This window comes from Elgaria multicarinata, chromosome 1, assembly GCF_023053635.1.
Source record: "Elgaria multicarinata webbii isolate HBS135686 ecotype San Diego chromosome 1, rElgMul1.1.pri, whole genome shotgun sequence".
NCBI lineage: Eukaryota > Metazoa > Chordata > Lepidosauria > Squamata > Anguidae > Elgaria > Elgaria multicarinata.
The window spans coordinates 161059456-161087122 of NC_086171.1; the positions used below are offsets into that span (position 1 = coordinate 161059456).

Below are 27667 nucleotides of genomic sequence, written 5' to 3' on the forward strand. Positions count from 1 at the left end.
GAAAGAACAGGTAATAGCAAACAGAGTTCTAACTCAGGACTACTTGAAATATTAAGCATTTGAAGAATAGCTCTACCAATGCAAATTCCAATGCAAAGACAAAGCTAGCTCAGTATTGTCGACACTGACTGGCAGCAGCTTCCCAGGGTGCTTGTTTATTCCTGATTCTCAACCACCACCACCCCATCCACTATTTTGCCCCTGGACCCAGCTGGAGAGCAAGTGAAAAGCAAAGCACATTTCCAACCACTGCTTTATTTCCTCTTCTCTCCCATTCTCTTTTCCTTATATGTCCTGTTTTTGTTTTGTTTTTTAAATGTAAGCTTGCAGGCATGGATGGTCTTGTCTACTTGATTACATGCAAGGCACTCTGGGAGCCTTTTTGGCTTAGGAGCGGCATAAAACTACTTCAAATAGATCAATAAATAATACTGTTTCCTCCAGGAGCTGTGAAGCAGGCAGTTGCGGGGCAATTGTGGAATGCACAGGGACCCCTCTAGAGTCACTGGAATACCCTGGATTGCAGTGGCAGTGGCCATTCATGCCGAGAAGCTGGCAATCCTGCATAGGAGTGGCTGATCGTGCCAAGGAGGCAGCGATCATGCTGAGGAGTGGGCGTTCGCATTTAAGGGCAAAATTGACTGCTTTTATGTCTCTACAAGAGCCAAATTACAGCATTCATTATCGGAGACTACTTCAGGGCAACCTGTGCAGGGGCTGCAGATCTTCAGAGCTGTGCCCTGGATCTGTAAGGCTTCCACAGTTGCCATCATCTGCTTGAATACAAGCCTGGTTCTTCCCTCTGAATTCAGTAGTCTTGCAGTTGCTAGGAGACTTCACTCCCTTAGCAGTCTCCAATCAATCCATGAGGCTCAATGCGCCTTGCAGTCCAGGTGACACAGGTATGAGAACTGCTTCCTCCTTCTCTCCCCCCCCCCCCCAATTTGATAAACGAGAAACCTGAGGCAAGAAAAGGCCAGCACAAGAGGCAAACACAGAAATAATGCTCATTTGCTGCTTCAGAGTCAGGCGTTTTCGCAGCAGCTGTGAAACAAGACTGAGCTGGCTGTCCAAGAGAAGTACAAGAGGGGCAGCAGCAGAAGGCAGGCCAATGGCTAACCCATATGCTCCTTATTTCCTTCAGGTTACCTGGCCTCTCATTCTCATGCTTGCAAGTACTCAGAAAATTCTTGGTGGGACACACAACCCGCCTCCATTTGAGAAGGTTACGCCTCATCCAGTTTGGACCTCTCTGACACATTTGTCCTTTACAGGACCTTCTCATGAAGATCAAAAAAATACAGCTGGGATATCCTTAAACCAATCATATTTCTGTGACCAGGCCTGGGGATATTGACAGGGCATTCCAGCAAATTGAGCTGAGAGAAAGACTAGGGCCATTCCACCAGCCCTGCTGAAAGACTTCATGTTTTCTGGGACAGTTCAGGCAACAGTCTATATTTTGTAAAACGGCCTAGAACTGAAACTTTCAAATGAGACAAATCAACCAAGCTCACCAGTCACACATGGCTGGATGGAAATGATACAATAAACAAACACTACCACACAATATTAGAATTTAAACCCATCTTTAATGTATATTATAATAATATAACAGTATCAAACTTACCTCAAAAATTGCCAATGTGTCTTTAACTTTTAGCTCTACCAAATCACATTTGACATCATCAAATTAAATTTGTCTATTGTTAAATCAGCATAATTTATATTCAATGATTTTAAGAAAGCCTGCTGGTTTAAGACTAGAGTTAAAGCTATCTCATGTTTGCTCATGGTCCACAAATCCAGAAAATTGGAAGCTAGCCAGTGACAGTGATGATGTTGTACAATGTCATGAATTATGTTTGCTTTTTGATATATTTTCCTCTGGCTCTGAATATATACAGTTACAATCAGTCCACTGTGTCACCTGATTAATTTGATTCGATGCTGATCGTGTGTATTAAGGATATCCTGTGTTTGGTTATTGTGTGATGTTTTGTGTGATTGGGTGTTATATCTTGTTATAAATGTAAAATTCAATAAAAAAAGAATGCTGTTTGCTTACAGTTTATCCTCCATGCATCCACATTTCTCCTAGGTCTTTCAGGCCTAAATCCACATGAAGATGGCGTGTCTGGGACCAGCAAAGTGGCCCCATGTTGTCCTGGTCGTGTATTGCCTTATGAAGCATCTGAGACTTTATTGCTAGAGGAACCCTCCTGATAGTTCAGCCAGGCCTGTTTGTTAGTATCCTGCAGTAGCTGGCAGGATGGGTTAAACAATGGGAGGGAGACGTCTTCTAGCAATAATACTAGATGCTTCACAAAGCAATATAGGACCAGGACAACATGGGGCATCTTGGGACCAAGGAAAAGTGTTGGGCAATGAAATGAAATGAGAGTACATACAGTGTAGATGTATGTTCAATGTAACATGTGAATATAGTGGGAGATATGATCCCTGCACGCCCTTTCCCTGTTACACAGAAAGTAAGAACAAGGATTGGGGCCTTTATAGTGCATTTCTTCTTTCAGAAAGGTGGTGTGAAATCCTGATCCTTCTTCTCCCCGCATCTGTGCATTCCATCACAACTCCTCCCAAAATACCTGAGGGTCAAACTTCATGTTACTGTAAAGGCATAGCTAGGTTTTCTATCTTTTTTTTTTTTTTACTCAAAAGTAAGCTTATGGGAGCTCATAGGATCAGGACCCTAGACTGGTGGGTAGGCAGCTTTAACCCCTTTCCCTATGCCTGCATGCTTTTTTGGCAATGTACATGGGAGGCATGGGTAGGGATGTACACATTTTCTAAAATCCATTCTGGCTGTGTTTCGCAGATTTGTTTTGTTGTCCACTCATTGACAGAACTGGATCTTTTCTACAAGAATTTCATTCATTTACAAATGCACATTAGTGCACTTACATGCATGCAGACATGCGCTAGTGCACATTTGCACAAATCCCCCGCAAAAACAAAAAACTAAACTGTAAGTCTGATTATTAGAACATTGTTTTTGTGGAACTTTTGCGAATTATTGCATTGCTCTCATCCAGTCATGTTTGACAGGTGAATTTGCTTGATTTTGCTTATTTTGATTGCTCTTCTGGGCCATTTTCCAGAATTTGGACTATTGCCTGGAATGGATACTGGAACATGGTTTCTGTGAAAGATTTGTGCCTTATTGCCTCCATGTAGCTATGTGTGACAAGAGATTTGTCTTGCTTGGGAGTTCCTGTTCTGCGCCATATTATACAATACAGACTGTTGCCTGAAACAAGCACAAGAACATGACTTTGTGGAGGTTTTATTTATTTATTACATTTTTGTACCGCCCAATAGCCAAAGCTCTCTGTGCAGTTCACAAAATACGTTTTATAACATATTACATCACCCCCACATAATCGTGTGTGACTGGTGAGTTTGGTTGGGTTGGCTCACTTGTAAGTTGGTGCTTCAGACCATTTTTCAGAATATGGACTATTGCCTGGAACAGGCATCCCAAAATAATTTCTGTTGACGTTTTGTGGCCGTATTAAACTTGTTAAGTCTTTTGAGGTGCCACGGGACTAACTGCAACAGACTAACGTGGCTGCCACTCTGAAAGTTTTTCAGGCAATGGAATTATCAGCCTAGTATTTTTTTAAAAAATTAAGTCTGTGCTCAGCTTGCTCTCTTAGGGAGGCACATGCAAGGAATCTCCAGAGGGATGATAGGGATGTGCATATGTAATTCTTTCTGTGAGCCTTTCTTGAGGAGGGTAACATCCTATTCTGTACTGTTTAAAAATTCTGCCAGGATTTGTTAGTGACTATTCACTTTTCAGGTTGAAAACTCATGGTAGTCTTTTCCTAAGAGTTTTGGCAGCTGGGGATTCCAATGACTATATCAACTGAATCTTTTAAAAGGAACAAATGGAACCTTCAAAATCTCAGCATGTCTCACATTTTTACACCTTCCCAACAACCCCCATGAGACCAGCAGTACAACTGTAAAAATTTATCTTGGATTTCACAGCGTTCATCAATCGTTGGTTGCCAGAGGGTGGCAACAAGCGAGGAGGGCTGCTGGCTCAGCCTATAATTATTGTTATTTCTTCTGTACTTCAAGTGTAAACCACATTGTGCTTTTTGGGTTTGTTCATCTTCACAACAGTCTTCTTCAGCCCAATGCCTTCCAGAAGGGACTTCAAATCCTATCATCATGCCTATGCTGGCTGGGAATGATGGGAGTTGCAGTCCAACACATCTGAAAGGCTTGAGGTGGTCTGATGTAGAGGCCTCAGCCTAGGCAGAGAAATAGTATCTTGCCCATGGCCACTTAGTACAGCTACAGATAAGGTTGCGGTACCTATCCAGATTTCCTGTATCCCCAGGTCCATCACAGAGTTTACAGAACCCCACTCACAGATGTACTGCTGCCAGCAGAGCTAGCTAGACTCTCTTTCATATTCCACTCTGAGGGATGCATAGCTCTGTGTGACCCTAGGCTGCATTCTACAAGTAAAGTCACTGAGCTCTGGCTAAATCAGGAACTTGGGTTGACAGATTTTATTAGGAAAAATAGCTTATTTGGAAGTAAGCTTTGAGCTGGATTATAGTTCAGTTAATGCATGTGCACCATGATTCCAAGAATACTTATCTAGAAGTTTCACTGAATTTAAAGGACTTACTCCCATTAGTTTAGGACTGCCTGCAGCCATGCTGTCCCATCTGATGCATGCTTGCTTGCTTACTTACTTTTGAGTTCAATGGGACTTACTCCAAAGTAAAGTGTTAATAGGGTTACAATCTTTCAGTACAATCCAATAGGCTTCTCTACATTAAGGAAAAATCCTGCAGTCTTTAAGGGCTTCGTCATCCAGAGTCTTTGCAGGTTTACAATGGGCACATTACATGTGCTCCCCTACTCTCTGTATTTTCTGGTTCTTTTTTGGGTTCATTCCATATGTTTCACTTATACAGCCAGTAGATGGCATTGTAAGATTTTACACCACCTATTTGATGGCATTTTTTTATTACTGAATTTTTGGCGATTTATAAAATCGCTGACTAAACCTAAAAAATGAGAAGAAAGGCACCAGAGGTTGATAATGTTGTGAAAAGAATCTGCAAACTTCTGTGAGTGAACAATCAAGAGTAAAAATGCCCTATACATGTCTACTGTAAATCCTATTGAGTTTATTGAGGCTTCCTGGGTTATAGGATTACAGCCTTAATCTGCATATCCACATAGATTTTTTTAAAGTCTCTTCTCTCAAAGGTATATCCACATGTTTAACACAGAAAAACCAGTTGCATATCCTATGGTATGTAAAATGTATATTTGTAATCTGGATCTTGGGAGAAAATGGACTACTTGTCTCTTAGTTACTTTTTTGAGTCTGACAAGGATTTGAGTTCTACGATGAGTACAAATGAAGACAAAACCATTTGTGCCCGAAGACTTTGACAGCTCAAGTGGGACTGCTCTGGATACTCGCTGTCAATTTCATGTTAGCAATATTTGGCATTGTGAACAACTTCTAGCAATTTCCTGCAGCTGGGTAACAGTCTAAGTGGAACATATATTTGGCCTAATGATTTAATCTTCCTGTCACAATTTGTAGTTATTCACAGGCCATAGGCAATAAATAGCTAGCAAAAGGAATTCTCTGGAGGCCAGATATTTAAACTAGGGGAAACAATTTATTTTTACTGCAATTATGCAAATGTGAACAGGTCTTTAAGAAACAGTTTAAAGGAAACACAGACACAACCAGCCCTTTATGTAGTCTATACAGTTTATTTACAGTCTGACATTCCCAGTTTGTTGCTGGGATTTACATCTCTATTCTATATTTAAAAGTGTCCTAACAGGTTTCCCATTTGACGTAGGAAGGAATCTAGTATTTGAGTGCTCCATATTTACAACGGCCCACAAATCTTGTAAACATTTTGTGAAGTTTTTGTAATTTTTGTCCACATGTGCAACCCCTCCCCACCTTCCCACCACATACATACACGCACATAAGAAGAGCCCTGCTGGATCAGACCAATGGTCCATCTAGTCCAGCACTCTGTTCGCACAGTAGCTAACCAACTGTTGACCAGGGACCCACAGCAGGCCACAGTGCAACAGCACCCTCCCACCCAAGTTCCCTAGCAACTGATGTATATTGGCACAGAAATGTAACATAAAACTTCTAGATGACACTTGGGCCCTAAGCCTGGTATCTGTGCACTCATACCTTCAAGGTCTGTCTAGTTCCTCGGACAAAGTCTCTCCAGTTTAAAATGCCAGATTTGAATCCCTTCATGACTGCTATTTTTCACAGATTTTGCACACTGCGTTAATAAGTTCTTTTCCAGCTCTTCCATTTATTCTGGGAGGGGCTATCTGGCACCTGCCTGCTTCAAATTTTGGTTTTTATTGTACTCTTTTAGGCTGTCATGTACATTCCTTGGAGAATACCTTACTGCATACCCTGGTACGGAATACAATGGATCAAGAAATTAATGTGCAGTCATGTTTTTAAAGGGCTTGTATTAGGTGGCTGAGCTTGTGGACAGCGGTTGTCATCTTGATCGGGTAACTGAAAGTCCTTGGCTCATAAAACTGAGTGAATTAAAATGTAAAGCTGCAGGTTTTTAAGGACCTGCCACCAGCGTAGCTACATAATCCTTTTCACAAACACAATATCTATTTGGCCCCTGTTGGCCTTGCAAGTCTGAGTGATGCTGGATGAACAAGACCTTAACGCCTAACGTTCCTTTCAAGTAACATTTTCTTCTAGCTCATACATGATATGAATGGGCAATGTCAAAACCAGAAAGGAAAACAACCTTCTGACATTCTGACAGATCACAGGTATGATGGATTCTGTCCAGTCCACAGTGGCATGTAGCATCATCTGAACTTTTCCTAGCAAGTTATCTACTTCAGTCTTCCCAAACAGTGCATGTGATGTAGTTGCTTCAGAGGACTTCCTATTATTGGCCCGATGTGCAGGTTTCTGCCTTTTACAACCATAAAGTCTCTTGTCAGCTCAGTGGTTGTCATTCTCCCACTGGGATACTCTGAATAATTTTTATTAGGTTTTCTAGGCCAAAAATATAGCCATGATCTGGTCCATCATAGACAGTCTGATTATACCGTGAGCCTTTGTAGGTTGTATGTGCAAAGTCTATCATGTGGACAGCGACTTTTGGGTGACCGTTTCCATGTGAAACAGGGCAGCTAATATTTTGACAGTGCCCCTGAGGGTGATTGTCCGAAGGCATTGCTTTCTCCAGTCCCTCATAGTTTATGAGAAGCGAGCTGGAGTAGAATCGGTAAGAGCTCTGTTTTTTGATGACGGATAGCAGAGCCTTCAGCTGAGCCACAATGGGTTCCACAAGGTCTGTTCTGAGGTGAATCCCGTTATGAAGGAACTGGAAGAGCGCCTGTCTGAAGCCATCAGGTGAGAGCTTCCGTCCATAATACTTATCTTTGCAGAGATACTGGACAGTGTCTGCCTGGTAAACCTTCAACAACAACAGCAACAAAAAAGAACAAAAATCTACCTTAGTCATCTGTCTTGCAGGCTATAATTTGATAAGTTATCTTATATACCTGAAAGCCTTAATAGTACAGTGTCTGAGTGTATCATAAACTTAATTTATCTTCAGCCCTTGCAAAGTTAAGCAGAACTGTAATTTCCTGTATACAGGTGGGAACTGAAGTACAGAGAAGTTACAAGTAAGTTGGGATGGAGCAAGGTATTTAAATATTTTTTTTTAAAAAAATGGGTATATTTTTTTAAACTTTACTACATTTTTATGCTGTCCTTCTTCCAAGCCTTTCAGAGCAGTACACCCTCCTCTTATTCGTACAACAACCCTGAGAGGTAGATTAGGCTGAGATAGTTAACGGTGCTATGGATACCCAGTGATCTTCATGGCTGAAAGAGGACTTGACTCTGGGTCTTCCAGGTCCATGTTTGGCCTCTGTCATTACAACACAGTGACTATTACATCATCATCCTTTTAGTATTTATATCTGGGAGATTTAATCTAATACTAGTTGCTGATAGTCCTGCTGTCATCTCTATGTTTGAAATTCTCCTTGAACTGTAACACTGAACTTGTAAGACTGTGGATGGTTCCAGGTGATGCATTTTTTGTACATTTATCCTACCGCAAACAGAATTTTACTGGGGGAAGGGAGTCCAGATGACGTTATCTCCCATGTATAACCCTCTTGTGTTTTCCCACCACTTCTTCCATATTGTTTTCTGACTACCAACTATCAATTATGGAAGGAAAGACAGAATGGCTACACAATGCCTTTTGATTGGCAGTGTTGGAAGCACCCCAAGTCTGTCTTGGCAATTACAAACATTGATGGTCAATTATCAACTTGCTACAATTCTTCAAATCATAGGACAGTTTCAGGCACCATGATTTGGGGCAATTCCTAGGAATCTCCAAGGTAAAGAACAATTGTAATAGTCACATCCCCAGGAGATCAGGCACAGGTTGATATGCACAGTATACATCAACTCACAGGCTGCACGTTCCATTGAGATGTGAGTTGGAGCAATTATTCCAGTGCTTGTAATTAAAACAACCCCCCTACTTGTGTACAAGTTTACATATTGAGCCTGGGAGTTGCAGTCTGGAAGGTACCAGATATAGGGAGACGGTTGTGATCTTTCTTAGCGTGTTAAGTGTAATACCGGTCTACTTAAATCATTGGGCTTTTTTCATCTGTCACTATTCCATAAAATATTGCTATGATACATTTGCTTGTCTTTAAGGTGCCATAGGACTCTTTGTTGTTTTTGCTGCAATAGACTTGCGTAGCTGCTCTATTGGAATTTTGTTACTGATTGTCAAGGGAAAGAGGATTGCACTCTTGATTTTGCCTAAAAGAGGCAAAAACCCTTGTTTTTGCCTAAAAGAGGTAGGAATTTTATTTTTAAAAGCTGTAATATTTAGGACCACAGAGGTTCCTTTTGCCTTTCTTCATTAGACAACTCTCATGGATCAACAAACATTTCAGGTTATTCTCTCTCTCTCTCTCTGTTTAAATACAGACTCAGGGTAAAGCAGAGCAGCTTGGATGTAAAATCAATAATGTCTTTTTTTACTAGCAGTAGGTTCTGAGTTGGTGTGTATTACAGTTTCATTTGGAGCCTTATTTCTTTATACCACGAAGCATGGGCTCCCTGATGAGAACACTATGTACTTTTTTGAAATAGAGAACACTAGAACGAGTTCTTCTTACCTGCATGCCACAAATACGGACTCCAAGGGATGCTGATGTACTCTGTTCACATTTCTTTATTTGGCGCGCTTTCTTCTCTTCTGATGCATCGTCACCATGTTGCCTGGTTCCCATCTTCAAGTCCAGAATGCATGGGAATTTATACTTGGATACCACATTTTCAAGCAATAGAAATTCTGGACACACACGTTAAGGAAATCAGTTTTTTGACTTGGACTTACAACTGCAGCAAAACTTTACAGTCTACCTTCACTAGCTCCCCTGACTAGTTTCTTGTTTCAATCTCAACACATTTATCCTGGCAAGGTTCCACAGCCTCAGAGGCATCTGCCCATCATTTTTCAATCCCTGTTAAAGGCCAAATGGAGGCTTTGCAGCTCCAGAGGTCACTAACCAATGCATAAAGGTTGATAGGTAGTTCTTCTACAAGATTGGGCATTGAGATGGGTATTACGGGATGAGCATCATGGGTCTTCAGATGGGTTTTTGTGTGCAGAATCTTTCCTTTTCCACCCCTGGAGCGATACAAGGTAGAGGTGGAAGAAAAATCAGCACACATTCAAACTTTTGATTAATTCTTCCCTTTGAGACACTTAAATTTGAATGCAGTTTCGAATAGTGTGGAATATTTGGATTGCATGAGTGAAAAACTTCACTTTTGATTTTTTTGTCTACTTGTGAAACATAACAATGAAATGCAAGATCTAAGAGATGCAAATTTTGATTTCCCCAGATTTGGTTCTTTTTTGGTAAACTAGCATGTTATAACAGGCAACTTCTGTTATAGAGCAACTATATAAATAGTATGTATACATAAATAAAACAACAAAACTATATAGAGCAACTATATAAATAGTATGTATACATAAATAAAACAACAAAACATCTTGTGCCACAAACCTCTTTGCTGTTTTTGCTGCAACACACTAAGATGGCTACCCTTCTAGTAACTGTCAAATACATGCATAAATAAATTTGCACTTAAAAAAATTAAAAATCATTTTTTAAGTATTTTGAAGTCTATAGGTAGTATTCATAGGGAGAATAATGATATGGGCAACATCCAGGTTGGGGAAGGTCAGGGATGATGGGAGTTGTAGTCCAAAACATCTGGAGGGCAACAGGTTGGGGCTGAGTCATGACTTACAATTATTGGATTGTACCCTATAGCTTTATATTTTCTCCAATACTACTAGAGCCTACAATAAGTACAAATTATCTATGATATATGTAGGTTGTAGTCTTCATCTATTATTAAAAGTTAAGGGGATACTGGGAGTTCTGCATTGCATCCTTGGGATTATAAACAATCAGTCAAATGTAACACGATGAGCAAAGAAAAAAGATACGATGAGGTTTGTTCTCATTATACTTGGAAGACATGCGGTTCAAATGCTGTTTGTGGCAGTGCAGTCCCCAGGGGTTATAGCTGTTCTTTTCTGCCTGGTTCCCATTGGCATCCTCCATAAGTGAAGACACCTCTCTGTGGTGTTGGAGGTCTGTTTGCAATAGTGCTTTCCCTTGGCAGCTAGGCACAATGCAAAAAAGAAATCTGATTAGTTAATTATCTAGACATAAAACACTATCACCCTGAGCCAGACGAAGTATGTATATTCAGAAGTAAACCTCAATGATGACAGTGGGACATACAGCCCAACCCTAATAAGTTCCTTTGAGTTCAATAGGACTTGCAATCCTACGCATATTTAGACAGAAAAGGCAACCATGTGTCAGTTGTCAGGAAATAGTTCATTCCAGCTTATTGGTTCACCTCCCCCTACTTTTTAATGTCTTGTCTATTTGCTTTCTTCTGTAATTTTCTTCCTTAGCATCTTTCCCTCTGAGATCCCCCTCTGGTAATGGACAAAGAAAGATGGCCCTTGAATCAAGTACACTAGCTTCTAGACACGTGTAGAGAATGCACACAAGGAGTTTGCCACTGAAGAGTATGCGGCTCCATCAGTGTAAAAGCAAAATGTGGTTCAAATTGGTCTAAGTGCTTTTGCATCCATTGGCATGTAATGCTGCCATGTACAGCCCCAACTGGAATTCTTGCCCAATGCAACATTAAAACAACCAGAGTTCAATCCAGATTTGACCACTGCTGCTTTGGAAAGCATGAGCATTATATAGTTGCATATTGCTGTTTGTAGACTTTTTACCTGTCTTGAATGGCATTTGTGCGTAGGTCATGATTCCATTTGACACATGTGTGGCCACCACTGCTGGTGTTTGCCTGGTTGAGCTTCTGCCATATCGTCATTGGACACTCCTTTGAAGTATTATCAAAGGAATTGTGGTTATCTGTTTGTGAGCAGGCTATGAGGCTCAAATTGCCCATGCTGTCCTTCTTGAGGTGTACAGAAATAATACCTTTAAAGGAGAGAAAGAATTGTGTAAATGTGGGAAAATTAATCTCTAGGCAGTAAGTTTCACATACATACAATATATAGGAGCTGAGCAGGAAAAATTGGTTCACAATTCTTATTTTAACTAATGTTCATAATTTACTTCCACTGAGATCTATTGGTTTCCTCCAAACTGCTTAGTTAATGAATTCAATTAGTCATACTTTGACTTCACCATAGATAATTTGTGAAGTAATTATCCATGTTTAGTTATGGAAAAACATTTAAATGACTGTGATTCTCTTAGAACTTTGTCTTACAGCATGTGGTTGAAATGCTAAGGAAACAAATGCTAAAAATTCACAAACTCTTCTCCAATAAATTGCCACCTCAAAAAAAAAAAAAAAAGTACGTCATGAACTCACAAATTATGAAATCAGTACTTTTGCCTAGATTATCAAAGGTGATGATTTATAAGTTCATTAAATTTGAACCTTGATTTGAGCATTTCTTTCAGGAAAAAGTTAGGTAAGGTACATGATATGTTGGAGTGGCTATTGCCTTGTTCATACGACATATCTGGAAAAATGATATGAACACAAGGATGGGGTTCACATCTCCCCCACCATTCACACATTAATCCAAAGCTCTCTGCTGACCACACATGCATGTCCCTGGAAGGCTTGTGAAAGCATTTGTAGCCTGTTAGGAAGCTCCTGACTGTTCAAATTTAGTTCTATTTAGATCTTTGACTTTGAGAAGTTGGACATGTGCCCTCTCATTCTTTGGAAAACAGCCCTCAGCTTGTCTGAAATACCTTTTTCCTTACATCTTCGTTCACCACCTCCATATTTCACATGAGATCTACTCTGTATGCCATGTCCTTCCAATGAAACTTTCCAAGTTATGCTGCAGCTGAACCAACTGGAGCCTGACACTGAATGCAAAACATGCAGAGCCCCTGGAGCTATGAATGACTGGCAATCAAATTAGACATTGTGGTGGCAAGACCCACGTGTCGGAAAGCTGTGCCAGGTGCCAACTTCCTATGAATCAGGGAGTGGGGTGGGTGATTTAGAGTATAGCATGGGCAAGTAAGGGTGGAGTGCTTCTTCAACCCTTTCCCATTCTGCATTTTCTCTTCCAGAAATGGCTTTTCTTGGCCATTTTACCCCCAATGGGAATTCCTTCCAGGTTTGGGTCTCCATGGGGAAAGAAAACAGCTGAGGAGGTGTTTCAGGGAGAAAACTAGAGTAGCCACCTAAGCATCGCCAAAAAAGAGGAAACACATCACTAAAAAAGAGGACCCAGATTTGCATAACATTTGCATATGCTAATTTATATGTAAAGCTGCAAATTTAGAAAAAATCACTTTAATTTGAATGGAAACATAGTACATCTCCCTCCTAGTGGGGGAAGAGTGTGACCAGGTAGCCTGTGTACCTGCTCAGTCTGCTGTCCAAGTGCTGACTTTCGATGGGCAAATTGAAGGTCCCTGTTGCTCAGCCTTCTTAGGGTTCTTTCTCTTTAAATCGGACTTGGATTGGACAGCTCATCAATGAGGGGTTGCCTTCAAATAGAGGACAGTTCTCCATAAAGTAGGACACATGGCCACCATATGCAGCACCCCTTCTCTGCACTTTAAATTGACTCCAGCTCCTGCTTCATAGGAATTTGGTAGCAATCTATTTTTAAGATGCAGGCCTGCTGCCATATACAGGTTTGTCCCTGGAGTTTCACTGTTAGGTAAGAGGAGTTTTTAGTTTTAGTTTTCCACAGTGGGATAAAATCTCTCTGAAGGAAAGGGAAAAGCAACTAGAAGAGGCAATCAAATAAAAATACAAACCAGGCACCCTAGAAGTGTTCTTAAAGCCTGCTTTTCCTCATCGCTGCGGTGCTAAAGAAGAGGTGAGTGGCCTTATTATCTGCCCTTTAGCCTTTCCTTTATGTAGCAAATATGCTGCTTTGCTTCTTCTAAAATAGAACAGGCTCTTTCCCACATTACTCGGATTTCACATATGTGGCAATGTGTATTGCCTGAAAATAAAACACCATGGCAAACACAAGTGGGGGCCGGCTGCTCTGAAAGCGGATCTTGTTGTTGGAATACCTTAGAAGAGGATCTTCCAAATTTGTGTGACGGTATCATATCAGAATAGCCGGTATCATTGTTCATTTGTTTATTTGTGATATATCTTGCCATTGCCCAAGGGCCCAAGGCGCGGAATGGTTCTAAGGTTCTTATGAATTTCCCCCTTTAAAAAAGCATCCAAATATAGCTTATTTGATGCAGAAATGACACAAGCAAAAATGACAGGGCCTTGTCCCAAGGGAGAAATGAGGTAACGAAACAAGAAAAAGAGGGGAAGAACTGAAGTCACCAGGCTAACAAGGATGATTGCAGAGATTAGATTTGCTACCCAAAAAGTTCACTAGGATTATTGAGATGTATAATACTGAGTATGTTACTCCTCTGATTGATTTTGCAGTGTAGGAATATATTTCAATAGAGAGAGAAATACACAGAAATTTTTGAAAGCCTACCATGCTCTCAAAGAGAACTCCGTGCATGCTCACTCAGTAGCATCCAAGTGCAAAATGCGGGCAAACACTGTGGAGTGGTTCTGTTCCAGTCAGTTAACTATGCCTCTTCCAGGATATGCCATTCCATCCCCACTCCTGCCAGATTCCTGCCCCACCTCAGCAGTCAGCCACATTCTGTGGTCACTAAGCATGTTCAGTCCTCATTGGGCTGGTTTTGTGCTCTCCGCCCTGCCCTCGTTAGGATTCCTTCCCTAAAGATGCTTTGTACATCTGCAACCTTGGGGTTCTCCCAAGCTTGCAGAATGCTTCCTCCTTGTGTGGGGATAGAGCTATCCAGCCCTCTTAACTTTGGAAATGGAGGAAATGATTATTTATTTATTTATTTTCTATACCGCCCAATAGCCAAAGCTCTCTGGGCGGTTCATAATACCTCTAACACTTTTTCCTGAGCACAAAGTGCTCTATGGGATTATTCTTCAAGCCATCTTGTGAAGCAGCTTAGGTTTTGGTCCTATGCTAGGCTTCATAGCTAAACTGGGATTTGAGCTTAAGGACTTTTCCAGGTGGTCACTTTCTTGTCTTTTTAAGTTCTGAAAGTGCTGTAGTTCGCTGGATAGAATGCACCGTCTAAAGGGTTAATGCTTCCAGAGTTAAAGTGTCCAGGGCTCCTTTGCCCCTGCAGCATTTCATTACTAGTTCACCCAGCCTCATATTGCTTGGGAAAAAACAAAGCTGCAGAAAGGGCGAGAGCACCGCAGCCACTTCTTCTGCCTGCCTAGCTCCCCATACAGCTGACGTGTCAGCAGCAAAGCTTTAGGGGAACAGGGGGTGTCATGCAATGAGGGAAAGAGAGGGTGGGCAGCTGCTCTAGAGAGCCCTGCCAGCTACTTTTACTCCAGCAAATATCATGGTGGGAGAGCAATTGGCAGGGCTCCACAGAGCACCCATTGGAGGTGATGAGGCAGCAGTGGTAGACCATTCTAGTGGTGGTTGGGAGCGGCTCAGTTCACCACTCCTCCTATTCTACTGCCTGATGATGGCACGTCACCCTGCTTCATGGGAGAGCCAGCCCTGCGGATGAGAGTCCCAGTGGTGGAGCATGTAAAGTAGGGTGACCATATTTTGGAAACCAAAAAGGAGGACAACAAGTCGCCCCCAAGGGGGCGTGTCCAGTACCAAGGGGGCGTGCCCACCCAAACATAGCCTTGGTCACATGTCTGATTTTACAGCACACATTTAAGACAAATCTGTTCTACATAACATCTTAATGTTAAAATCGCTGAAATAAAGAACAAGAGAGAAATTCAATGTATCTGAAATTAACTTCACTCACTCCTACTTTTGTAGGTTTTGCTGTACTTTGAAGCTTTTGCTATACTCTGTGTGTTACATTCTCCCCTTCCCTCAAATACCTTTTCTGACTGTATCTTCACTCATTGCAAGCTGCTGTTGTTGTTAACAGGGTTTGCTACTGGCCCCAGATCTGTTTCAAATTTGGTATGGCTAAAGCTCTACCTAAAAGCTATCATGGTGCCAACTTTCATCTCTTTATCTTTAAAAATGACAGTTTAAAAATAATTTTAAAACCTAAATTTTTTAAAAAATTCCTAAAAAAATCAATGGATGAATGGATCTGTTTCAAATTTGGTATGACTAAAGCCCTTCCTAAAAGCTACCATTGTGCCAAGTTTCATGTCTTTATCTTAAAAAATGACAGAGTTATAAGCATTTTTGTTAATTCCCTTTAGAGCTGCTCTTTGAAAAAAATCCAGATTTCCCCTCCCCTCCCGGATTTGCCATCAAAAACCCAGACAAATCCGGGCAAATCCGGTCATATGGTCACCCTATGTAAAGGAAGTGCTCTTAGCACGAACAGTCCAAAAGCCTTCGAAGAGCTTCCTCCCACACTAAGATGTCCGACATCCAAACTAGGTCACTAAGCAGCCACCTGCAGACTCATCCCAGACTGTTCAAATCACCAGCGGTGGGAGACAAAGCAGCTGCAGCTTCTCCCACCTGTTTCTCCCCAGGTCCTCTTGTCCACCCTTCTTCCTCACCTGCTGTTCAGCGAGATGCATGTGGAGGTCAGGTGGGGGGGGGGTGGAAGATGAGGGGGGGAATGAGTGGGAGAGAAACTATAGCTGCAGCTCAGGCATCTCCCACTTGACCTGCATTATTAAAGTTATAGGACTATTCTCTGTGTTATGACAGGGCAAACATACTCCAGAAAAACAAAACCTCACAGTCCAGTATGCCAAAGCCTGTATTTCAGCAGTGCCCCTCCCGCACATGGCCACTCAACCTTTGACATATTATTTACCCCACTCCCAATAAAGCCCAAGTGACCACAGTTGCAGCCCTGAGAGTCTCAAATGACAGATTACTTTTGGGCATGGCTTGTGGGTGAGGCAGCTTTGACCTTTTGATGACAGGCTGATGACAGTGGTCCCCCATCTTAAGGACAGCCTGGATGGTGAGCATTGCATTATCGGTCACAGGCTTAACTTCCTCACAACAGGGCCGGCTGAGAGCCTTTGGCATAGCGCTGCTTTTGGGGGATTCGTCAGCCTCTCTTTGGGTCATGTGAGCTACTTGCAGGAGTGCCTGGAAGGCTCCAGGCCTTGTGGTGGGCTTACCAACTGGCAGTGTTCTGGCCTTTAGCAGTGGCTCAATACTTTCCACAGCATGGAGATGAAACATTATCATGTGCTACAGTCGGGTGGGGAACCTGAGGCCCAGGGCCCAAATCTACCTCTCCTGGGGCCTAAATCTGGTCCTCCAGGGTTCTCCAGTCACCATGCACTCCTTTCCCCTTGACTGCAGTTTGGTGGCTTCCCAGCTTTGCGTGTTTTTTCCCTGCGTTCAAAAATATGGAAATGCCTCTCCCAAGGCTTAGTTACTAGCTGTAATTGCTTTAAGCTAAAATATGCTGGTACATTTTGCATTTTTGGTCCTGCCCACCAAAGGAATGAGGCCCCCAAGAGCTTCTCTGAAACTGAATTCGGCCCTTGGGCTGAAAGAGGTTCTGCAGCCCTCAGCTAGAGTTTGCAGTTCCAGCTGTTAAAGGCAGCAGAGCAAAAGCCAGTTAAAAAGGTTGGTAACAGCATGTGATAGACATTGCTTTATAAACTAACCCAGCTTTCCCCAAGATGGTGCTCTCTGGAAGTGTTGGACTACATCTCCCATAATTCCCAGGAATTGTGGGAATTGTAGTCCAACACTTCTGGAGGGCACCAGGTTGGGGAAGCCTGTACTATCCCCTTCCACAGATACCAAGTGCAGAAGATTTGATGGAATATAAACCTAATTTTCTTCTCTATTCCAAAACCTGGAGACAAATATATTTTGGAGCTAATCTATCCACTTTAAATCTTATAGTTCGAAATCTCTATAACAGCAGCATCTTCTTACTCTACTAACCTAGTTTTCCATGTATTACACATTCAGTACATTTTCCTAGCCTGACTCAGACATCCTAAGCACCTGTTGCCTCCTAGTACTAGGAAACCTGGAACTTGCCCCTGTTTGCAGCTGTTCAAAATAGAAGATCAGCACCAATATATAAGGCTGTGTCTGGATGGTTTCTTCCCATACGCCTCACTCCTGTACTGCAGTGTTAAACCAGATGTGGAGAAAGAAACACCTGAAAAAAGAGGTGTCATGTACCTTAAGGTCTGATGGTCTCTTGTTTTCACTATCAAACTTGATCCTGCCAGTCTCAGAGAAGGATATGGATCTTCACACATCCCCCTCCTAGCTTCTGGGTGTCAGGTATGCTGAATCAGCAGCATGCTCTCAACACCCAACAATTTTCAGTCTGGATACACCCTAAAGGGGGGGGGGAATGCAAGACACAATCTTGGCTCATGAATCAATCAATCTATTTTTGTGCTTTGCCCAGCAAGGGGGAAGAGAATAGATACTGTATTGCTGGGTAGAGTAACACATTTGATGTAAGGAAAGGAAGTTTTACACATGACCTAAAATGTGCCCTATTCCTTTAGATGCCCACAGTAAATTTATGCTTGCTTTTTCTTGAAAACCTCTGAAGAAGAGGATTCTGCATCCTGTCTACTAAGTGAACTATTCCCTGATGATAAATAAGCTGGTTAGAAAACTATGAGGCATTTACAGTTTAGCGATTACTGCAAAATAAGAGCTCCTGTATTTGTTTCAGCAGGTGTGCAGAAGGGAACCACTTTCTCACAGCTTATTTTCATGTCACTACAGTTAGATATGGAGGCCCTGGACCATGTGGGTGGGGCTAATCACATGGACACTTCCTATCCTATTACCACCTGACCCAGAGGGTGATGACTGTGTGTTAAAGAACCACACAACTGGACCTGCCCATGCGTTTCAGGCTTCTAAATCTTACCATGGTGGCATGGGGAGAAGCTGTGGGGAAATAGTTCCCATGCTGCTGGTAAGGTGACCATATGAAAAGGAGGACAGGGCTCCTGTATCTTTAACAGTAATGTAGAAAAGGGAATTTCAGCAAGTGTCAATTTGAAGAGGGTGAAATTCCCTCTTCATCACAACAGTTAAAGCTACACTAGCTATATTAGAGTGGCCAGATACAAAGGCTTCTGCAGCTTTAACTGTTGTGATGAAGAGGGAATTTCACCCTCTTCAATTGACACCTGCTGAAATTCCCTTTCCTACATTACTGTTAAAGATACAGGAGCCCTGTCCTCCTTTTCATATGGTCACCCTAAGCTGCTGAGGTAACAACAGAACAAGCCCTGTGTGACTATACACTGCGTTTTCTTTTAAGCCACAAAAGTGGTAGGTAGTTCTGTTGGTTCACAAGAAAAAATCCAAAAGCCATAGTATTAGGACAAACTAAAATGTTACAAAGTTGTGAGCAAAAGTTTTCATTAGGCCAGATGATGAAGAATTCTAGAGAATGTGAAACCTTGCTCATGAATTTGTGACATTAAAGTTGGTTCCATTAAAAGTATTGCCATACTTTGGCTTCTAAGCCAGTGGCTTACGCTATCTGACAGTATGGTCTATTCCTCTGGTATACCTTACCTGTATGTATGAACAAAGCTTACTGGAAGAGTTAGTTGTGCAACTGACACATATTCCAGAGAGGTGGCCATGTTAATGTGCCACATTGTAAACAACCAAGAGTCTTATGTACCTTAATCCACTGGCATGTGCAACGTATGATCACAGAATCCATCGACACACACAACATAGTTTCAGCGAACTGGTTTCTGCAATGCTCTTGCTTTGGTATGATTTTGGATTTACCACCAAAGGGGCAAGAGTTTGTTATAGCTAAATTCTGCTTTTGCCTTTATTTTGGTACCCCTGATGGTTTTGTTGGGTTATGTACACTTCAAGGCAGTCAGTCAGAATATTTACAGAAGGTATCGGCATGTCAGAAGGATCTCAGCAATTCTCAGAAGCTGTTTTGCTATGTAGTTCCCTAGGTCTGCTCTTGTGTGTGTGTATATATTTTTAAATTAATAGGCACATTTATTTACTGCCAAGTGCAATATGAGTCTGGCCAGAATCTGGCCTGAAAACAAGTCTATATCTCACAGTAAGTTCTAAAGTAGACAGGGAGCCTTGAGAGAGGAGCTGTTTATAAAAACAAGAAGAAGCTTCTCTCAAGGTCTTCTAACCTGTGTTGGAAATGCATACAAACAGCTGCCTGCTCTGTAAACAGACTCCTGAAAAACCACTAATTGGTATTAGATTTAAATGATGACAGTGAAGGAAAGTTTTGCGATACGGCATCATTGCATAATTGTCCCATAGCTGCCATGAAGCCTTCAGGATGTATAAAAATAGAGACAAGGTCCAACCGCACTGGTGAATCCATGCCAGAGAGAGCACGGATATTGCTTTTGACGTTCATCCTACCCTTTCGCCTCATGATAATGTGTTAAGTTTCTTTCTTAAGGATATGCCAGCAAGAGCTGGGTTTTTGGGGGGTGGGTGGGGTGGGGTATATTCTAATGTCACTGCAGGTAGGGTGACCATATGGAAAGGAGGACAAGACTCCTATATCTTTAAAGGTTGTATAGAAAAGAAAATTTCAGCAGAGGTCGTTTGTATGTATGCAGCACCTGTTGAAATTCCCTCTTCATCACAACAGTTAAAGCTGCAGGAGCCCTGCCCTCTTTTGTACCTGGTCAAGAGGATAGGGCTCTTGCAGCTTTCACTGTTGTGATGAAGAGGGCATTTCAACAGGTGCTGCAGCATACAAGTGACACCTGCTGAAATTCCCTTTTCTATACAATTGTTAAATATACAGGAGCCCTGGCCAACTTTTCCATATGGTCACTCAAACTATAAGGGAACTGTTCATGCACTTTGCATTCCATTCTGGGTTGCATCTCTAATCAAGACCCCCCCGCCATTGCAGAGTTTGTTGTTGGGAAGCCAGTACTTCATTAAGGAGGTATTGAATTTCCAGCAAGGCTCCTCACAAAATCTGTGGTGAACTCACAAGGAAAATCGTGCCCAACAAGCTTGCCATTTCTAACAGCAATCTGAAACAAAAAACCCTTCAGCAAACCTCCTCGTAAGTAAACACTCCAGCCTGCCAATTCAAGCAGCAGGCTGGAGCATTCATCCATGAGTAGATTTACTCTTCTGGTAGTGCTCTGGCCTGCGGTTTCAAGTGGGAGGCTGGGACATCTACTTTCTGAGTATTCCTGGGCTGCTTTTCTTTTTTGCATGTGTGGAACACCAACATGCAAGCAGCAACCTGGAATAATAAAAGAACAAACTAAAGATAGAGGAGAAAGGCTACGAGAAGACAAACCCTATTTTGCACATCTGAGGCAAACTCTCATTGGACACAAGTACTTGTGGTTTATAAGTTTATCCTCAAAATCATGGAGACATCTATCCATCCATTCTATCTCTAGTAAACACAGACAGTTTTTCAAATGGCCATTAAAGAAGCATTAGCTACCTTAACTGGATCGTGATTAGGGAATGCTATACATCTCTGAGACAAAATATCAGCGGGGGAGAGGATTGCACATTCTGGTGAGCTGAAAAAGAACACTTAAAATGCAGGTGCGCTCTTGAATACATCCATGTGTCATATTACCATGGAAATTTGACAGCCTGGGGGGGACAAAATGCTTTTATCTTGCCTCTTATGAGGGAGAGGGAGGCGGAAGGGGCTTTGGTTGGGGCAGTCTATCTTCCGTAGCTTTGCAGTCACTAGGGCAAAGTTAATTAGCAACTGCTGAGGAAGTGTGTGAGCTGAACTGTTATTAAATAATATTAGGAAAAATAATTGGAGCGACTCAGTGGAAGAGTAGCTTTCTGGTTAGAGCAGCAAAGCATTCAAACAGAAGAATTTCAGTTTTCAGGGTCTCTTGTTACATTATACATATTGATATTTTACTTCCCTGATCCCATTTTGAAAAGTATTGATTGCAAGCTCTTTTTATATCTGAAGCTCTCTTCTTTCAGATATGTACCATTCCAAGCACATTTTATCTTAAGTCTGTATGAATCCTTACACTTTCAAAATTTCACAGAGATTGTATTGATGATTTGGAAAACACACCCACCTACACCCACATCTGTTTCTAGCTTTCTGGTGTATTTCTTCTTAATTTCTTAACTATGTATTCATTTATTTTCCATCCGATAGCTTGGTTCTCAGGGTGGAATACAGTAGAGTAAAAATAAGTTTAAAATTCATATAATATGTTGTCAACCACCAGACAGAGAGCTTGGGCTATCGGGGGGGGGTGTAGAAATACAATAAATAAATAAATAAAATTTAAAAATGTTTAAAAGCAGCACAGTACAGATAAAACTACCAACAGATTAAACGGCCTGGGGAAATAAAATGACCTTTGCCTGGCAATGAAAAGTTATCAGGACAGGTGAGCCTCTCTGGTGAGACATTCTACAGCTAGGGATGCCAGCACAGAAAAGGTGTTTTTACCAGCAGCCATCAATGGCACCTCACTAAATAAGGGCTTGCAAATGGTTCAGCTTGATGCCATGTGAATGCTGGAGATCATTCAGTTACCCTGGTCCCAAGGGCTTTAACAGTCGAAACCCCCGCTGAATTGGGCCCAGAAATGGACTAAGTGCTGGCAATGATGACAACACAGTGGATTGATGATGCTCATAACATCCAGTCTCAGCAATGTTGTTGCTACATTCTGAATGAACTGAAGTTTCTGGTCTGGCTTCAGAGGTAGCCCCACAGATAATAGATCGCAGTAATCCAAATTATTGCCAGGCAATGAATCTACCACAACCCCACCTGATATAGAGCCTAGTGATCTCTTGTTTATTCATCTGTACCCCACCCTTTCTCCAAGGAGCCTATGATAGCATACACGGAGAGGGTTTCTTCTTGTGCAGTCTTCTACCCTGGTGAAGGCCCCAGATGGCACTTTAGCACAAATAGCATTGTTGTTGGACTGAGATGTGGTGAAATTCATGTTCTGGACAACTATGGCACATGTGCTACCTCCCTGGGAGTTAGGAGGCTCACGTCAGCAATAGACATATGATCCCCTAGATGCAGTGTCAGATTTAGACCAGATGTCTGATGTTATGTATCTATTTGCCTAGCAGTTCTCCTTATGGGGTGTCCTAGGAGAGTAGGAAATGGGCAAGGATGGATATTACGTGTTTACGTTGTTGAAACCCTATTATCATTCCACTTGCCTGGCCTTGACCCCACTGCTTTGATTCCTAAGTCCTTGAATTTCAAATCTCAGCAAACACCAAGGCGAGAACTCATCACCTTGGGTAACGATAGAATTTATTTACACTTTTTGAGTATTTAACAAGCTTTACATCACACACATTATATCAGTAATCTTTACAACAACTCTAAATCCATATATTCAACCTTATCTTGCGGATGGGATGTATGTGTATGCTGAGGCTATACTGAGTGTATACTGAGGCATCATTTGGGCCATATCTACACCAAGCAGGATATAGCACTATGAAAGTGGTACGAAAGCAGCATATGAGAGGCAGGAGCCACACTACTGCTTTATAGCGGTATTGAAGTGCACTGACAACTGTTGGGGCCCATTGACACATACCATATACTGCTTTCATACCGCTTTCATAGTGCTATATCCTGCTTGGTGTGACTTCTGCCTCTTATATACTGCTTTCATAGTGCTATGTCCTGCTTGGTATAGATCTGCCCTTGATCCTTGGACTTTCTAAGTAGCCATTGAACTACACCAATAGTTGGCTATAGCACACGAGATCTCTACAACATCCACATATTAGCCTTATGAAAGAGGACTTTACTGGTTTCTGGGACTCTCACCAGATAAAAGGACGATCAACAGGCACCTGTTCCTTTCTGATCAAATTCAAGGCATCAGTTCTAGCTCTGCTGAGAAGAGCTTGGAGGTCTCATTAATAAAAGAGCAAGTTATTGCTCTGTAATGAAATGAAAAGGCTCACTGTTTGTCTGACTCTGTTACCCATTGGCAAGCAGATATTTGGAAGCCTCATTCATACATATAGTACTAATAGAGTACTTCCATTTAATTGACAAATAGTCAGTTTCTTGTGCCACAAACATATTGGCGATTTTCTGCAAAGGAGAGAATTGTACTCCTTGAGAAGAAAAGCAACCACATCATGGTCAAAAGAAAGGGTGTATCTTTGCACCATGATGCCCCCCCCCCCTCGCTACATCTCTGTACTTAATAATTTACTTTAAAATGCATCATGCCATAAAGAATAAAATCCTGAGGAGAAACATAGTTTTTGTTGTGGTCATTGGAGAGACATTTTACCAACAAATAACACTCGATACTCAGATATAGGTCTTTCTCAGTCTAGGGAGCAACATCTCATTATGGGAGGAGGTGTAATGTGCACAAATGGTCTCCTTGAATGGAAATAAAGCACTATGAATTCCAAATGGCCTTAACTTTCAAATGTGTGTCACAGCCATTGAGATATTTGCAGTGTCAGTGCCCTGCTGGAGGGGAGGAAACTCTGAAGGCCTCACCTGTCAGAAGTAAATGGGATTCCTTTTCTCTTTCTGAATCACTGGAAAGAGTAAGAATTTAAGCCCATTCCCTTGTCTTCCATCCTCCTCCTAGGTTTTCATGTTCTTAATTCCCCATAGCCACTCCTGCAAAGATGCTGCATCATTCTAGCCATCTGAGATTACAATCCTGACAACAAGTTGTTGTGTTTTTTTGACTTGTTGGTGCTTCTTCATGAAAGGCAACAGCTGGCATTAAAAGGCAACCTGATCTGCTAGGCACCGGGGGGGGGGGGGGGGGGCTTCCTCCATAAACTAATGGAGCCTTACTAAAATCAAGTGAGAATCACCAGTATGCAACCTTACTCTAAATTAACATCCAAGCAATTCTCACCAACAGACTGACAATAGGACAGCTGTCTCCATTTTCTATGAAATGTTGTCGACTGTCATTTCATCACTCTGAAGAAGTAACCCCCTCCCTTTAAAAACCTTCATCATATAATATCTTTAGCTGGTAAGGCTCCTAAATGGTGATTTTATTTCCCCTTTCCCCTTTTCGCCCAGTCCACATTTTTAAGAATTGCATAGATGGGACCATGCAAAACATAGCCATCTGAAAACCGGCATTTGAAATCTGAGTACATGTAAAATATTTCAGGTAGCTTTGTGTTTGCATAAGCTATGGATCACAATTCCATTCTTGTGAATTATACTTTGGGTCCCAAGACTATCTCCTGCCCCAGTCTTGCTTCACATATATGCCATGACTATCTTCTTGCTCTTGTCTCAGGTTGCAGTCTTTTCATTCACAAGTCGCTAACAACAACTGCCTGCATATTTCAAAGGGTCTGGGAGAAGTAAATCATGTATCTCTTGTATAGTTTTTGGATGCTGTGGTAAGTAGTCCTATAAAGTGTAGACTAAACAATGCATCCATTGCTTATACAATGCCTTCAGCAACAAGCAATGACTGTGAGCTTCTCTACATAAGCTATTTATTGCATGCTCATGATTGGCCACTCATGGAAGTTTGTGGGTCCTTTACATGATGTTGTTAACCTACAGGATGTCTCCTGCACATTTCTCCAGTAATCTCGCTTAAATAATCAAACAAAGAAACAAAAATTGAGATAATGCAGTATTTAAAATAATGGGATTATTTCTGCCACTAGCTGGTGCTGTTTCATTTAACTTTATAGATCATTGTCCAGAGGGGAAGTTTTCAATTACAAATCATGTGGTCACTGTTGGTTGCCATCTACAGAAGCCAATAGTGAATGATCCAAGGAGAAAAATCCTGGTAAGACTGTGGGGTTTTCCCTTAATGTAGAGCTGCTGTGTGAGAGTAGCACCATATTGGACTCCATAGCAGGATACTGAGCATTGACAATCATGTGATATTTTTACTGGCATAGGCTGCTCTGATGGTAACCCCCCTCCTGAGTACATTATTAGCAAGGCCCATTGCCACAGCTGCTGTTCCCTCCTTTGCTTTTGGCTTGGCAACTGGAGGACAGATGGCTCTCCTCTGGGCCCCATATTTATTATATGCACCAAGCACTGAATGCAAATCTTTCCCCTTTATAGCTATGAAATCTGGCAGCCTGATCTTAATTATGTTTATTCAGTGTCTTACTTCCTAATAAGTACATTTAAGACTAGAATCTTGGCCCTACCTTTGTACTGAGGTGTGAATCGTTTCATCGCCATGGGGAGCGACTCATAGAACCATTGCTCCTGGGAGACCAAGGGCTTGCAGACGGTGTGATCATCATACTTCATCATGCTCATGTGGCCTCCAACTTGGTGGACAAACGGCTCCAGCGGGATCCCTTTCCTAGTATCCCCAATGTCCAGATTGTTCTGCACTACCATGGTGCACCCGGAGTTACTGGAGTCTTTCTCTGTAGGATGCTAAGTCCCAACTGAAGGAATGACCCTACTTTCGTTGCTCTAGCTGGGATCAGAAGATGGCTTCAGGTTTTTCATGTCAGCAAGTGAACTCAGATCTAAAGCATGGATGCCTTCCAGCTGCTCGGTAACCCTTTGAGAACTTTTCTGCAATTTAAAGGATAAATTCAGCAGGTCAACTAAAAGGAGGAAATCCCCAACCCATCCAGCCACCCACCCACATTTCTCCACTACCCAGTGCAATGTTTACAAATGTTAGAGATAATATTTAATGCCTTGGTGATTTCCTGACCAAGAGGAAGCTGTGTATTAGCCAGCAAGAGATCACACACTTTTTTGGGCAACAGGCATTGGGTGGGACCTCAAACCTGAAGTACATATCTGGACCCAATTAGATTGAATGGGTACTAGTGGTGGCCAAGCAGAACGGTAAGGTAAGGTAAGGTAAGGTAGAAGAGCTATCATGTTAAGAGGTTTCCCCTGAAAGCAGCTGCATCAGGACATTCCTACTGCCAGCTAGTAGCCAAGTTATTAATAAGATGCTCCTTCTCTGTCCTTGTTAAGAAGACTCCAGGTTAGGGGAATAATCCTAATTTCCTTACCAGGGAGCTGCTACCGCTGAGCTTTTAGACTTTCCCTCAGGGAGCATGGGACCAGAATGTTCCCTTGCAATAAGGTTATTAATAATGCTCCAGGGGAACCCCAGGCAGGACATTCCCCACCATTAATACCCTGGCATTAGCAAAAGTGATATTCACCTTTCCCTCAGGGAATCTCCCCACCAACCCCCCATCTATCCCAAAGAAACCTCAAATCAGGACATTCCACATCAGTCAACACTCAGACATGTCATGAGTCAAGGCTTTCTCCCCCTCCCCATTCCTCACAAAGTCACCTTCTGCAAGATACAAAAACATACCCCAACTTTTTATTCACCTCCTAATGTTGACAGATGTGGAATGTCCTGATCTGATGCTTCTTTAGGTAGGGTGACCATATGGAAAGGAGGACAGGGCTCCTGTATCTTTAACAGTTGCATAGAAAAGGGAATTTCAGCAGGTGTCATTTGTATGCATGCAACACCTGTTGAAATTCCCACTTCATCACAATAGTGAAAGCTGCAGGAGTTATACTAGAGTGACCAGATACAAAAACGGGCAGGGCAAAACAACTGCACAGGACTCCTGAGTTCCATTTCTGAAGCCATGCAATTCCTACTGAGTAATTCCAAAATTCATTGCCGACATCAGAAATGTACACCAGAAGATGTAGTGATAGACACCAATTTGGATGGCTTTATTTGTTATAAAAACACACATTTGTATCCCGCCCTATATCACACTATATCTCAGGGCAGCTTTAAAGGGGGATGGGACAAATTCATGGAGGATACAGCTGTCAGTGGCTACTAGCCCTGATGGCTATATGCTGCCTCCAGTATCAGAGGCAGTACACCAGTTGCTAGGGAACATTAATGAAAGGGTGTGATTGCACACGTTTTGTTTGGGGGGTTTCCCATTGGGGCAGCTGGTCTGATCCAGCACAGCTCTTCTTATGTTCTTGTCAGAGGCTGGATGGGATGCCATTGGCAGCTAGGCAACCTGCTTAGCCTATCATCATCATCGGCTCTACCTCCTCC

At 42.0% G+C, this 27667-nt stretch overlaps 1 protein-coding gene across 1 annotated transcript; it reads right to left on the reverse strand.

The window, feature by feature from the left end:
- Positions 1-5766: 5766 nt before the first annotated feature.
- Positions 5767-26168, reverse strand: IP6K3 (inositol hexakisphosphate kinase 3). Its single transcript, XM_063141348.1, has 5 exons — positions 25794-26168; positions 11412-11622; positions 10599-10777; positions 9250-9425; positions 5767-7505 (listed from the first exon to the last, which is right to left on the reverse strand). The coding sequence occupies exons 1-5, from the start codon at positions 25990-25992 to the stop codon at positions 7038-7040; spliced, it is 1233 nt and encodes a 410-aa protein (XP_062997418.1). The 5' UTR covers positions 25993-26168; the 3' UTR covers positions 5767-7037.
- Positions 26169-27667: the final 1499 nt, after the last annotated feature.

What these genes read in the sequence shown, in the direction of transcription:
- IP6K3 (XM_063141348.1), bottom strand. Translation starts at nt 25,992, where the DNA reads ATGGTAGTGCAGAACAATCTGGACATTGGGGATACTAGGAAAGGGATC. An exon ending in ACAAATGCCATTCAAGACAG is followed by an intron (nt 10,778 to 11,411) that starts GTAAAAAGTCTA and finishes CATTGTGCCTAG; the next exon opens with CTGCCAAGGGAAAGCACTAT. An exon ending in TAATGAGAACAAACCTCATC is followed by an intron (nt 9,426 to 10,598) that starts GTATCTTTTTTC and finishes GTGTGTGTCCAG; the next exon opens with AATTTCTATTGCTTGAAAAT.